We start from the raw sequence: 15,239 nt of genomic DNA on the forward strand, positions 1-15,239 counted from the left end.
TGCAATCCCTAGAATGTCCTTGTAGGATCAATATATAAAAAAACAATAAAAGCAAAAACAGATAAAATATAAAAAAACATAACAGTCTCTGAAAAAAGTCCTTCAGACTTCTTGACACTATGTTCAATTTTCCACCGGCATCATCCAGCTTAATAGTATTAGATTACGCTCACCAGATATGATGGCTGATCAAATGAAAATCAGCAGAAAACGCTTCTGGCCCAGCCAGTAGATTCAGGTTTCCACAATCCAGATATTCCAGGTTTATCACTCCCCACCAGATTGTCTTGCTAACCAGGAGCAGGTCAGCAAACAGCGCTTTTGGTGAGTATGGCATTCACTTGCTTCATATCACACTTTGCCTATGACTCAAAACAGGCTTGACATAGTGTAAATCCGTTTTTATTCAAAACTGTTAAGGCTTCTTGCACACCAAGACGTTGCATTAGGTGGCACGTTAAGGTCGCATAACGTGCACCTAACACAACGTATGGTGCTGCAAGAGCCGACGGTAGAGTGAGCCGCGTTAGGCGGCTCGAGTCCTATAATGTCTCCCAGAGTGGCGCTGATTGGCCAGCGGGACCACGTGATGCGGAGCGAGACACTCCGCATCACGTGGTCCCGCCGGCCAATCAGCGCCAGCCAGTGCAGTGAATATTAAGTAGCCATGTGCGCGGCTACTGTAGCTGGCTCTCCCCGCCTCCTCTCCGCCCCCCACTGCGCATGTGCAAACAGTCTAACGCGGCTATAGCCGCTCCAACGCCGTAGCATGCTGCACTTTGCACAGAACATGCAGCGTTACATGTAACGCAACGTGGGCTGTGTGAACAGCCCACTTGTGTTACATTGCTGTGCGTTGGGGGAGCGTTACAGGCGCACTAAAGTGCGCCTGTAGCGTCTTGGTGTGTAAGCAGCCTAAAAGTAGTGTACTTACAATATAAAAACTTCTCATGCGCATATAAAATCCTTCTGAGCTCGTCCTGGCGTCTCCTCACTCTGCATGGCACCGCCCTACTATTTTCGTCCAATGACTCATCAGCCCCTTATCCCACAGTTTTATTTTATATTTAAATCAACTTTTTAAGCTTTTACTGTTTCATGGCCTTTTCCCAATGACACATCATTTGAAGTATGCCAGGGCTAAAATATATGAACTATTGACTTTTTTTATCTCTTTCCTGCTCTTTACTGCCACAAAAGTGTTTTATGGCTGCAATTCCTTATCAGTGAGGGTTGCGCTAGAGTCAGACCCAGTCTCGACCTGGACAGGAACTGCCACTTACATACCTGATTTTTAACTCTTTCAGGCAGAGAAAGAAAAAAAAGGAACACAGCCTAGTTATTTGTGTGCTAGGCACTATACATATACATGTCTATCTCATCATGTCACATGTCACCTCGGGTATCCTTTAACTCCTACATAGTCTCAGGGTGACATGGAGAGTTTATTACAGCCCTATGCTGCTGGAGCCAGGAAACAGTTGACTGTATGTTTGTGAGCCGGGGGGGGGGGGGGGGGGCACAGTGATGCCCAGGGGGGACCCTGTGTAGACCCCCAACGCTCTTATATTATGTCTCTCAGTAGAATATTTAAAATAAAAATGGGATCTGGAACAGATGAAACAACACAAAAGTAATGTGAAAGGCAAAGCAATGTTTTATTCTGCACAGAGTATAATGTAAGCACATAGCAGGTAAATAATCAATCATCACATTCCCTGCAGCCAGGCAGGTGCAAAGCTAATTGGAGGAAGTGGAACAGTTAGGCCTGGTGCACACCAGAGGAGTTTTTCTGAGCGTTTTGAGTTTTTAAAGGGACTCCGAGCTCAGAAAAAAAAGGAAAGTTGTACTCACCAGGGGCTTTTTCCAGCCCAGTGCTGGTCGGGAGTGTCAGGAATATATTGAGGTGCTGATGATATTAGGAAATACAGGAACATATCTCTGTCATTTTCTGTCTGCTATATCTCACATGTGTATTCTGCTTTGAAGGGATGGTTATCTGGCTGTACTACATTTGCATTGAATTTCTCTGGAAGCAGGGGGCTGGGACATTAGCATACAGTTCCTCTGGACAGCCAGAAAACAGGTAATTAGGAAACACTTAATCAGACAGTTGCTTTGAAGCAGATCACACAGGACATCCTGCTGCAATGTGAAAGCCTTAATCAATTGTCACCTGTAACCTGGGGAGATTGGAGGTTAACAAAGTCTTTTGTTGTATAGGACACTGTTCACATGTGGATGTCAGATCTCTGGGAAATCAAATTATGTCTGAGGATGTTATTAAATCTAGCTTCCCCCCGTCCACACAGGCTTACAGCCTCCAGGCGTATTTCATAGTATAAAACCGCAGCTAGGATAGCCACAACTTGTAGTTCTTGGAGGTAGCTCACACGGCTAGAACTAACCTGGTTCCTGACCAGAAGTGCGTACCGCCCGCAACAACACCAGATCGATACGCTGGTACGTTTATTTCCCGTTTATTTTGGTAAGCAAAATCGCTTTGTGTGTTATCTTTGTACATTTTATCTTGTAACTATTTTTACTTTGTTTTTTTGTAATCTTTTTGTATATATTCAGTTCTGCACTGTTCTATGTTTTTTCTGGAATATTAAATTATTATTTAATAAGTTTGACTTCTGCCGTACTAAACTAACACTCATAGCCTAGAAGAGACTGAAGTGTAACCGTGTATAAGTTCATGCCTAATTGTACGCTTGAGCAACACTACCGTAGGAAATTGTAATTGCATTGTGTGTGGGGGCGTTTGTCATACGTTGGCCTAAGCGCGCAGCTGACCCAACGTACGAACAACGCCAGTGCGAGTAGCTAACAGTATCGTTCGGAACGACTGTTAGTGGGTCTTTGCTTCACGACAGTGTAAGATTGCAACTGTGTGTGTGTGTGGGTGCGTGGCGTTCCCGTATTTGGCCTAAGCGCAAAGCTGACCCAAATACGAAAACGCGGAGTGCGCGCTGAGGACTCGACAGCAGAGTGGAAGTGTCTAGCAACGCTAGTGGTGGCAGTGAGAGGTGTTTTGAGGGGTTCCAGCCTTGTTTGTAGCTTAAATAAGGCTGTTCCCCGCTTAATCTGGTCAAACCCGCAGTCGGGAACCGTATACGCAGGCGTGCCGCGGGCCGGTTCCTGACATAATTGGCTGGCAGCGGTGGGATCGTTTAGTACATTAGTACGCAGTTTAGCTCGCTATTCTGAGTACTAAAGGCTGGAAGCTTGCTAGAAGCAACTAGCCTACAGAAGTCTACTCAGTGCAGAATCTATATACGTTTTTTTTTTTTTTGTTCAAAGATACACACTTGGTGTTTGCTTTCCCTCCCCCCCTTTTTTTTCTTTTTATTTTGTGCAACACGATGGCTCAGAAAGCATCCAGCTATGCAAGGCAAAACAAAGAGATACTACTCAACCTGTGTGAGCACAAAGGCATCGAGACGGTGAGCGGCCAGACTAAGGAGCAGTTAGTTCGTGCGCTCGAGGAGCATGATGAGGCAGAACGAGCCCGTGCTTCAACGTCAGCAGATGCAGCTCACGACACGCCAGAGGAGGAATCGCTCCCGCCACAGGATGCGAGTGGAGACGATGTCCTGGATGATCCACCTAACACGGAGATGACATCTCTGGAAGCCGACCTACAGCTACTAGGTTCGGCTGAGCCCGAACTGCGCCTAAAGCTGATTCTGGAACATCGGCAAGCAGAGAGGGAAATACGACAAGCAGAGAGGGAACAAGCTGCCCAGCGACTCCAGGCCGAGAGGGACAGACTCCGGGCAGAGGAGGGAAGAGCTGAACGGCAACACCAGCTGGAGCTGGCGAAACTTCAGCAGCAGAACCGGTCTGCTGGACCCGCAGAACGCGAAGGTGAGCGAGTCCACAGAATCCCCCTGGATAAGTTCCCCGCTATGGACAAGGACTCTGACATAGACACTTTCCTACAGGGGTTTGAAAGGACTTGTCGGCAGTATGGGGTGCCCCGTGAGCAGTGGGCAAGATACCTCACACCAGGGCTGAGAGGCAAGGCCCTGGAGGCGTTTGTGAGTCTCCCCCAGGAGGAAGAAACAGACTTTGAGGCAATTAAGAAAGCCATCATTGCACGATACCACCTCACGCCAGAGGTGTATCGCAAACGTTTCAGGACAGTGCAGCGAGGTCCTAATGACAGCTACCTGGATCATGCTTGCACCCTGCGCACTGCCTTCCAGCAGTGGCTAAAAGGACTGTCAGTTAAAACCTTGGATGCCCTGCAGGAGCTGATGATAAAAGACCAGTTCCTACACACCTGTCCTGTTGAGGTCCGGCTGTTTGTGCTGGATCGAGAACCAAAGACAGTGGATGAGGCTGCGGAAATGGCCGATGCCTACACCGCCCATAGAGCACCTGAGTCCCGGAGGACTACTACGCCCAGCTGGAGAGGAGAACAGATTGCTAAACCTGTTTCACCCAGCACCCAGAGGAGGCAAGCACCGCTGTCTCCTGGATTCAAGCAACCTGACACTCGGAAATGCTTTGTATGTGACAGGGTGGGTCATATCAGCATGACTTGCCCAGAGAGGAAGAGGGAGGCCCCAAAATCCAGTGAGGCCTCAAACCCCAGTGAAGTCCCAACGGCTTTGTGTGCTACCAGGAATGCTACTGGCTATGCAGAGAATCTGCAGCTTGTCACGGTTGGGGGTACAATTGCCACTGGGCTGAGGGACACTGGAGCAGAAGTGACTCTCATACATCCCCAGCTCGTGAACCCGGAGCAGTACATACCTGGGAAAATGATTGCTGTCCGAGGAATTGGGGGTGTCACCCCAGCCATACCCACCGCCTTGGTCCACCTGAATTGGGGGGCCGGCAGCGGATTGAAAGAAGTTGGGGTAACCGACAAAATCCCCACCAACGTTTTGCTGGGTACTGACCTGGGACGGTTAGTGGCCCGGTATGAGCCTACTCCAAACCCCGTGGAGCCTGCATCCCCAGCAGGAGTTCAGGACTCTTGCAAGGTACTGTCTGATAATGCTGTGCAAATGGGGAGTGCTGGTGAGGCCCCAGGGGCTATGGACTGTGTGCTAGGAGCCAGCCCTAGTGAGTCTCCAGTGCCTAGGCCTGGAGTGGGACATGTTGATACAAAGAATGCAGAAATTGATAATGTCATTTATGATGCACGGACTATCGAGGCGATCGATGCCAGAACTGTTGATGCTACTTGTGAAGTGCTGAGTAGCAATGTGTGTAAAGATACAGATAATGTTGATGTTTTATGTGATGTTCTAAATGTCAATATGTATAAGACGGATAATGTTGATATCATATGTGTTGTGCTACATAATGATGCTTGTCCTGTGGACACTCCGTCGGCTGCAGGAGTAACCAGCAATGGTCGCTGGGCTGCAGCAGATGGATTGCCCACTGAAGGGGCAGACGGCACCAGGCCGGGTCTTCACCCTTCCGATGTTTTTAAGACCAAAGGTGATGTGGTTTATGATACGTCTAATGTGGACGCTCCCTCAGCTGCAGTGGTAACCCGCAGCGCTAGTGGGTCTACAGCACAGGGACTGTCCACCGAAGTGGCAAATGTTGCTGGGTCAGCCACATCCAATCCGGAACCTGGCCCGGAGGGCCCAGGAGCCTCTCCGTCTGCAGCCTTCCTGGAATGTGTGACAGGCAGCACTGAGCTCTCTGGGGCTGTTCGATTTGACAGCAGCCTGGAAGAGCTCAGGGGGCTAGCCAGCAGGTCACCAGCTGGGAGGGGCGGGCTGAGAGGGTCCTGGGGAGTTATTCCCTCTGAGCTGTCCGAAGTGGAGGAGGCAGACCGGCAGATAATCGTTCCCCAAAGGGACCGAGAGATAGCTCCTGCCACTATAGAGGAAGTGCGTGTAGCGACGGTTGGAACCCTTCCCCAGCTGCAGCACTGTCTCTATGGTCGCAAATTCACGGTTGTCACTGACTCGCATTCCCCTGGTTGGTTACGTCAGGTTGCCAAGGGCAACGACACATTGCAGCAACCTGACCAACTTTTCCATTCCTGTAGCTTGGAGCTAAGGAGTTACCCCCCCCAGGCCCGGCCGTCAGTGTCAGCTTTGGCAGGACGATTCGTTAGAATCATCTGCCGGAGCCGTCTGGAAGAGGGGGCGTGTCAGGAATATATTGAGGTGCTGATGATATTAGGAAATACAGGAACATATCTCTGTCATTTTCTGTCTGCTATATCTCACATGTGTATTCTGCTTTGAAGGGATGGTTATCTGGCTGTACTACATTTGCATTGAATTTCTCTGGAAGCAGGGGGCTGGGACATTAGCATACAGTTCCTCTGGACAGCCAGAAAACAGGTAATTAGGAAACACTTAATCAGACAGTTGCTTTGAAGCAGATCACACAGGACATCCTGCTGCAATGTGAAAGCCTTAATCAATTGTCACCTGTAACCTGGGGAGATTGGAGGTTAACAAAGTCTTTTGTTGTATAGGACACTGTTCACATGTGGATGTCAGATCTCTGGGAAATCAAATTATGTCTGAGGATGTTATTAAATCTAGCTTCCCCCCGTCCACACAGGCTTACAGCCTCCAGGCGTATTTCATAGTATAAAACCGCAGCTAGGATAGCCACAACTTGTAGTTCTTGGAGGTAGCTCACACGGCTAGAACTAACCTGGTTCCTGACCAGAAGTGCGTACCGCCCGCAACAACACCAGATCGATACGCTGGTACGTTTATTTCCCGTTTATTTTGGTAAGCAAAATCGCTTTGTGTGTTATCTTTGTACATTTTATCTTGTAACTATTTTTACTTTGTTTTTTTGTAATCTTTTTGTATATATTCAGTTCTGCACTGTTCTATGTTTTTTCTGGAATATTAAATTATTATTTAATAAGTTTGACTTCTGCCGTACTAAACTAACACTCATAGCCTAGAAGAGACTGAAGTGTAACCGTGTATAAGTTCATGCCTAATTGTACGCTTGAGCAACACTACCGTAGGAAATTGTAATTGCATTGTGTGTGGGGGCGTTTGTCATACGTTGGCCTAAGCGCGCAGCTGACCCAACGTACGAACAATGCCAGTGCGAGTAGCTAACAGTATCGTTCGGAACGACTGTTAGTGGGTCTTTGCTTCACGACAGTGTAAGATTGCAACTGTGTGTGTGTGTGGGTGCGTGGCGTTCCCGTATTTGGCCTAAGCGCAAAGCTGACCCAAATACGAAAACGCGGAGTGCGCGCTGAGGACTCGACAGCAGAGTGGAAGTGTCTAGCAACGCTAGTGGTGGCAGTGAGAGGTGTTTTGAGGGGTTCCAGCCTTGTTTGTAGCTTAAATAAGGCTGTTCCCCGCTTAATCTGGTCAAACCCGCAGTCGGGAACCGTATACGCAGGCGTGCCGCGGGCCGGTTCCTGACAGGGAGGTCCCACGCGGCCTGCCAGCCATTCCGGAGCGGGGAGAAGGAGAGGAGCCAGGACGCCGGCGTGGGACCTCCCGACCAGCACTGGGCTGGAAAAAGCCCCTGGTGAGTACAACTTTCCTTTTTTTTCTGAGCTCGGAGTCCCTTTAAATCTGCTGCTAATGTTATCCTATGTGTCTGTGCACACTGGAGCAATGAGGTTTTGTAAAAAAACCATAGCATTACATTGGGAAGAGCTTTTAGAGGTTTCAAAAGCTCTTCCCAATGTAATGCTATGGGGTTTTTTACAAAACCTCATTGCTCCAGTGTGCACAGACACATAGGATAACATTAGCAGCAGATTTAAAAACTCAAAACGCTCAGAAAAACTCCTCTGGTGTGCACCACGCCTTAGGCCCCGTTCACATCACAAACGCGGACGGGCATGCACGTGGAACGCAACGCGTACGAATGCACGCCATCCGCGTTTGTGTGCGTTGCGTGGCTGATCCCACCACTGAAAAGTGAATGGGAGAGCCACGCGTTTTTGCAAAAAATGCGTGCAGCATGCGTTCCCGGACCGCACAGGTCCGGAACGCATGCAGTGTGAACATCAGACATTGCACTCTATGCAATGTCTGATGTCGTGCGTGTCGGCCACCTGCACGCGTTTCCAAAACGCGGCTGGAAACGCGTGCAGTGTGAACGGGGCCTTACACAGAGCAGCCAATCAGGTTTTAGCTCTTAAAGGAATCATCAGGCAAAAAATAAAAAATCAGCGTTACTCACCTGGGGCTTTCTCCAGCTCCTTGCAGCCGACTGTCCCACGCTGACTTGCAGCCGACTGTCCCACGCAGTAGGCCATGATTGACAGCGGCACTTTACGCAGGCACAGTAAGGACGACCTCGAGGTCGTCCTCTGCACCCTGCAGGGAGCCCGGGACAGCGGCAGAGAGCGGAGCGGTCAGCGTGGGACAGTCGGCTGCAAGGGGCTAGAGAAAGCCCCAGGTGAGTAACGCTGATTTTTTGCCTGATGATTCCTTTAAGTGAACCCAAATCCTGGATGGTTGTTCTCATGTGTGTGTGTCGTGTGGAATTGTGATTTCTCATCTAATGTATTTCAATGGCATTGCAGGTGACATGTTTTTCTTTTTTTTCTTTTTTTAATTCTTGCCTGTGTGCATTTTGCTATTTTTATGCCTTTTGAAGATTGCACTGCAGTGTTACTTTCTTTTGTGTGTGTGGTGTTGGAATCGCATTTAGTGCAAGTTCATGGCAACACAGAAAAATTGCAGTAAATGAACTTCATTGGCGCAAAAATCACAATCTGAAAAATCACAAAAATTACAAAACCACAAAGAAAGAAATGGATGTGTGAAAAATCGCAAAACGCAGAATCATACATGCAAACAAATGTGAGAGATCGGAGGTGGAATTCGGGTGGATAAGTATGAATATAGCCTTCTGCATTTGCTTCAGGTCTCTGAGCTCTAGTGTTGATAGGTTTTAAAGGGAACCTTAACTGAGAGTGATATGAATATTTCCTTTTAAACAATACCAGTTGCTTGTCACTCCTGCTGGTCTCTTTGGCTGCAATAGTGGCTGAATCACACATCTGAAAACAAGAATGTAGCTAATCCAGTCTGATTTCAGTCAGAGCATCAGATCTGCATGCTTGTTCTGGGGCTGTCGCTAAAGGTATTAGAGACACAGGATCAGCAGGAGAGTCAGGCAACTGGTATTATTTTAAAAGGAAAAATCTCTATCCTTCTCAGTTCAGGTTCCCTTTAAGGTAAGGAAGGGCATAGATTTAAAAACACCTGTAAGCACATACACATAAGATGTACATTTCTCACTGAGTAAAATGCACTATAAATTACTTTTTACATATTTTGCTGTCAACTACATTAACTAGTAGAAATCTGACAGATCTGGTTTTGGACTAGTATATCTCCTCATGGGGGCTTCTCAGTATTTCCTTTAGGCCTCGTTCACATTGCGTTCTTTCCGCCTGTCCATCCGCGTTGGGCGAGTTTTGTTGAGTTTTTTTTTTCGATTCCCGGCTATTACCTGCACGTTGTTTGTTTGTTTTTAACTGCTTTTCTAAGCGGTTTTGCCGAGCGATTGCGGTTCGTCAGTCAGGAAGTGAACTCTTTGATCCGGAAAAGAATAAATACAATGTATTTATTCTTAAGAATGCGAATGCAATCGCTGCACAAATCGATTTTGTTAGCGTTTTGTGTTTCTCCTATACCTTCCATTGAGGCGGAAATGCTTCAAAAATGGTCCACACACCGCTTTACTAAACGGACAGCGCACGACCCGCGCTGATATGAACACTTCTCATAGACATTCATTGCACAAGAGTTTGGGGGCGATTTTAAAAACTGCACGTGGGTGAAAAAAAAAACGAAAATGCCTGCAGTGTGAACTAGCTCTTAATGTTTAAAAAAAAACACTCCCTGAAAAGGATCTGTACACAGATACCAACCAGCCTCTCTACTCATTTGCATGATATTTTGGTACTTAGACTGAGCAACTGCCATTTAGTAAGTTGTTTTGAAAGTGAAGAAATCTCTGAGAATCTCCCACGAGGAGATGGACTAGTCCAAAACTTATCAGATCTGTCAGATTTTAACTAGCTACTATAAGTGACAGCACTTATACAAGTGACAGCAACGTAGGAGAAAATAAATGTATCATGCATGTTATATTGGATCAAATGTACATTTTCATTTCACAGTTTTTTGCGATGGCGAAAGCGAAAGCAATTTAAGCAGTTTTGCAGCATATAAGCTTACGGTACATTGGCAGATAAGTAGACATGGGGTGAACAGACAGGAAACCAGATCATGCTGGACACTTCCCTGATCTGACAAAATGAACAGGTGTACTTCTGTTGCAGGTTACACAGATGTTATTTGTAGTATTTAATTTGGTATAATGACATCTTTTTTTCTCTATTTTCTCTATTTTGCATATGGTGAGGTTAAATGGTTCATAGCTGGTGACATTCTTTGGGCCGGGGTCAACGTTACAGATGTCCTCGACTTTCCCCACGGTGGCATGGATGAAAGTATTGATGGGTTTGCACTTTGGAGCATGGACTATGCTACTCATTTCTTTGGTACAGTTGAGGGCACTGGGGGTGACTTTGGTGATATGCTTCTTCTGGAATGCCTTCCAGCTCTGACTATGGCAGGAATGGAGAATTCCCAGGAAAATCCCAAAGATCAGCAGCCATCTTGTTACTGGGAACATCATGCCAAAAGGATAGTCTGCAAAATACGGGCAAAATCATTTCAATGGCAAAATATTATTGGGCACGTTTGTAAATTACAGTGTACCTAAAGGAAACAAAATGACTAGTCGTGCTCGGAATGGGTAAATTTTGATTATGCAAAATGATGCGTAATTACGTTAAGTACAATTCACTACGTTTGTGAATCGTAATTACGCCTGAAATTAGCCGTAATTACGCGTAATATAATGTACAGTGCGTAAAAACAGTGGCATCCATACGCCTGTTTACATAATTATGCGAAACGCATGAAAACTACGCCTGTAGGCATAATTACGGTTTGCATTACCGTCATTACGTGTAGCTTATTATGCGTAATTTGCAAATTACGCATTACGATGCATAATTACACACAGTTTCTGCTCACCACTAAAAATGTCTCTAGGGAGTACTTACCTCAGGAGGAGGAAGCCTCTGGATCCTAAAGTGCTAAATTGGCTTCCCCGTCCTCCTCACCAGAGGGGAGCCAGCCCAGGGACTGAAGAAGATTCCGCAGGCAAGGGCTTGTCAGCGGTGCGCGCAGGCACATTAGCAGCTTTCCGATGGGCTCAGGCAGAAATAACCGAGCTTGATCGCGTCCGCTCTACTGTGCAAACTGTTTGCGCCTGACTCACTTTAATGGAAACCTGAGATAAGGTAAAACAAACAAACAATTACAAATACCCGGGTCGCTGACTGCGTCCCACCTGGTGGAATTACTGGGCTGCCTGGTGGAGGATCCAGGTGCCATGGGAAGATGGTGAGGGACCGATCAGCCTGAAGGGGGCTGGAAAAAGCCCCAGGTATGTATGCATTTTTATTTTACTCATCTCAGGTACACTTTGAAGTGGAATGAAACCCAGCATTTTCTCTTTGCTCTAAAAAAATTATTTACAGCATATTATATACAACCAGCATTTTTTTTTTTACTAGAACAGCATTCAAAGGGTTACACACAGGATTTGAAAGTTCAGTGCAGAGAAATCTGGATGCACCTGAACTGCAGATAATGTTATCTTGTGTTTACTTAATTGTATCAAGTGAGGAATGTGACACATTCTCTCACTGTGCAGAAGCTCCTGGACGCAGAGAGACACTCAAAACATTTCTGCCTTCAATACAACATGAATAAAACTAGTTATGAATAAAATGCAAAGGCAGCTCTCAAGCAAAAAACTGTACTTTGGGGAACTTGTAATCTCTAAATGAATAATAATACTCATGCACAAATGCAAATATGATAACCATATGGCATATGATAAGTAGGAAAACTTTTTTTTATTGAATATTATGTCAGGGTTTTATACCTCTTTAAGGCCCGTACCCATTCTAGATTAAACTCATCTGAAGAGGCCGATAGCAACTACCTCTGCCGATAATCAGTGCTGGGCCGAAATTACGCATTAGCGTAATTACGCATCGTAATTCACTACAAATGCACCGTAAGCGTTACGTGTAAGGTTACGGTATTACGCGTAATTAATTACGCGTAGACCGTGGGTTACGTTTTTACGCGTAACAAATTACGCGTAAAACAGTAAACTCCCATTGAAATTACACAGTCTGCCGTAATCGCGTAATATTACGCTCCCGTATAATATAAAAAAGCCACCGACTTTAAGGGTTAATAGCAAAGCCCCCTTAAGTGCTAAGAGCCTCAAATTTGGAGAATATATTAAGGAGATCAGAAGGAATAAGAGGAAAAAAATTTTTTTCAAAAAGACCTTATAGTTTTTGAGAAAATCGATGTTAAAGTTTCAAAGGAAAAATATATACATTTAAAAACCCGCCGACTTTAACGGTTAATAGCAAAGCCTGCTTAAAATTTAGAAACACCAAATTCACAGGGTATATTAAGGGGATCAGTGGGAATAAGAGGAAAATTTTTTTTTCAAAAAGACCTTATAGTTTTTGAGAAAATCGATTTTTAAGTTTCAAGGGCAAAAATGTCTTTTAAATGCGGAAAATGTCAGTTTTTTTTGCACAGGTAACAATAGTGTATTATTTTCATAGATTCCCCCAAGTGGGAAGAGTTTTACTTACTTCGTTCTGAGTGTGGGAAATATTGAAAAAAAACGACGTGGGGTCCCCCCTCCCAGACCTCTTTAACCCCTTGTCCCCCATGCAGACTGGGATAGCCAGAATGCGGAGCACCGGCCGCGTGGGGCTCGGCACCCTGACTATACCAGCCCGCATGGTCCATGGATTGGGGGGTCTCGGAAGGGGAGGGGCAGCCAAGCTTTCCCCTCCCCCTCCGAGCCCTTGTCCAATCCAAGGACAAGGGGCTCTTCTCCACCTCCGATGGGCGGTGGAGGTGGAGGCCGCAATTTCCTGGGGGGGGGTTCATGGTGGCATCTGGGAGTCCCCTTTAAAAAGGGGTCCCCCAGATGCCCACCCCCCCTCCCAGGAGAAATGAGTATAGAGGTACTTGTACCCCTTACCCATTTCCTTTAAGAGTTAAAAGTAAATAAACACACAAACACATAGAAAAAGTATTTTAATTGAACAAAAAACATAACCACGAAAAAAGTCCTTTAATATTCTTAATTAACCATTAATACTTACCTGTCCCTTTAAAAGCCAGTTCCCACGCAATATCCTCGGAAATATACTAATCAGTTACAATGTAACAAAGTTATTACAATGTAACAACTTTGTTACTTTGTAACACCACCGCACCCGACGTCACTCGCCGCTCACCCGCCGGCCGCCGCATACACGCTAAGTCCCCGCCGGCTCCCGCCGTCCACTCCGCCCACACCTGTCACCCATATACATGCTGGCACCCATGGGTGCCAGCATGTATATAGGTGACATGTGGGAGAGGCGGGGAGGGCAGCGGAGCCGGCGAGGAATTAGCGTCCTAAACCCGACAGAGCTCTGAGCTATATAGCTCAGAGCTCTCTAAAGCATCTTTGTATTTGGGCTCCAAGGAGCCCCATTGGTCCTTAGCAGACCAATGGGGTTCCTTCTGATTTGAAGGAACCCCATTGGTCTGCTAAGGACCAATGGGGCTCCTTGGAGCCCAAATACAAAGATGCTTTTGAGAGCTCTGAGCTATAGCTCAGAGCTCTGTTGGGTGAAGGGACGCTAAGTCCCCGCCGGCTCCGCTGCCCTCCCCGCCTCTCCCACATGTCACCTATATACATGCTGGCACCCATGGGTGCCAGCATGTATATGGGTGACAGGTGTGGGCGGAGTGGACGGCGGGAGCCGGCGGGGACTTAGCGTGTATGCGGCGGCCGGCGGGTGAGCGGCGAGTGGCGTCGGGTGCGGTGGTGTTACAAAGTAACAAAGTTGTTACATTGTAATAACTTTGTTACATTGTAACTGATTAGTATATTTCCGAGGATATTGCGTGGGAACTGGCTTTTAAAGGGACAGGTAAGTATTAATGGTTAATTAAGAATATTAAAGGACTTTTTTCGTGGTTATGTTTTTTGTTCAATTAAAATACTTTTTCTATGTGTTTGTGTGTTTATTTACTTTTAACTCTTAAAGGAAATGGGTAAGGGGTACAAGTACCTCTATACTCATTTCTCCTGGGAGGGGGGGTGGGCATCTGGGGGACCCCTTTTTAAAGGGGACTCCCAGATGCCACCATGAACCCCCCCCCAGGAAATCGCGGCCTCCACCTCCACCGCCCATCGGAGGTGGAGAAGAGCCCCTTGTCCTTGGATTGGACAAGGGCTCGGAGGGGGAGGGGAAAGCTTGGCTGCCCCTCCCCTTCTGAGACCCCCCAATCCATGGACCATGCGGGCTGGTATAGTCAGGGTGCAGAGCCCCACGCGGCCGGTGCTCCGCATTCTGGCTATCCCAGTCTGCATGGGGGACAAGGGGTTAAAGAGGTCTGGGAGGGGGGACCCCACGTCGTTTTTTTTTTCAATATTTCCCACACTCAGAACGAAGTAAGTAAAACTCTTCCCACTTGGGGGAATCTATGAAAATAATACACTATTGTTACCTGTGCAAAAAAAACTGACATTTTCCGCATTTAAAAGACATTTTTGCCCTTGAAACTTAAAAATCGATTTTCTCAAAAACTATAAGGTCTTTTTGAAAAAAAAAAATTTCCTCTTATTCCCACTGATCCCCTTAATATACCCTGTGAATTTGGTGTTTCTAAATTTTAAGCAGGCTTTGCTATTAACCGTTAAAGTTGGCGGGTTTTTAAATGTATATATTTTTCCTTTGAAACTTTAACATCGATTTTCTCAAAAACTATAAGGTCTTTTTGAAAAAAAAAATTTTCCTCTTATTCCTTCTGATCTCCTTAATATATTCTCCAAATTTGAGGCTCTTAGCACTTAAGGGGGCTTTGCTATTAAACCTTAAAGTCGGCGGCTACCTAACATTGATCCATGCGTCAACTTTTCCGCTTGGCAGCATGACCTTACGCATTAATTGCTAGTAGGAATTTACGCGTAAGCCTATAACGTAACAACCTGAATTACGGTATTCTTACGCGTAATTGCGTAAGGGCAATGCGTAATTACAGACATGTACCGAAATTGAATGTCTATGCCGTAAGCGTAATTTCGTAATGCGTAATAGCGTAAAATTACGCGTAATGATCCGTAAGCGT

At 46.3% G+C, this 15,239-nt stretch overlaps 1 protein-coding gene across 1 annotated transcript in view; it reads right to left on the bottom strand.

Annotated features, from left to right (window-relative positions):
- Positions 1–9,932: 9,932 nt before the first annotated feature.
- The window catches only part of LOC137528159 (amphinase-2-like), a 30,675-nt gene continuing 25,368 nt past the window's right edge, over positions 9,933–15,239 (bottom strand). The window contains exon 3 of the mRNA XM_068249425.1: positions 9,933–10,652. Coding sequence (XP_068105526.1) covers positions 10,225–10,652 — 428 coding nt within the window. The 3' untranslated portion in view covers positions 9,933–10,224. The remainder of the gene's footprint in view (positions 10,653–15,239) is intronic.

Source organism: Hyperolius riggenbachi, chromosome 8 (assembly GCF_040937935.1).
Source record: "Hyperolius riggenbachi isolate aHypRig1 chromosome 8, aHypRig1.pri, whole genome shotgun sequence".
Classification (NCBI taxonomy): Eukaryota; Metazoa; Chordata; class Amphibia; order Anura; family Hyperoliidae; genus Hyperolius; species Hyperolius riggenbachi.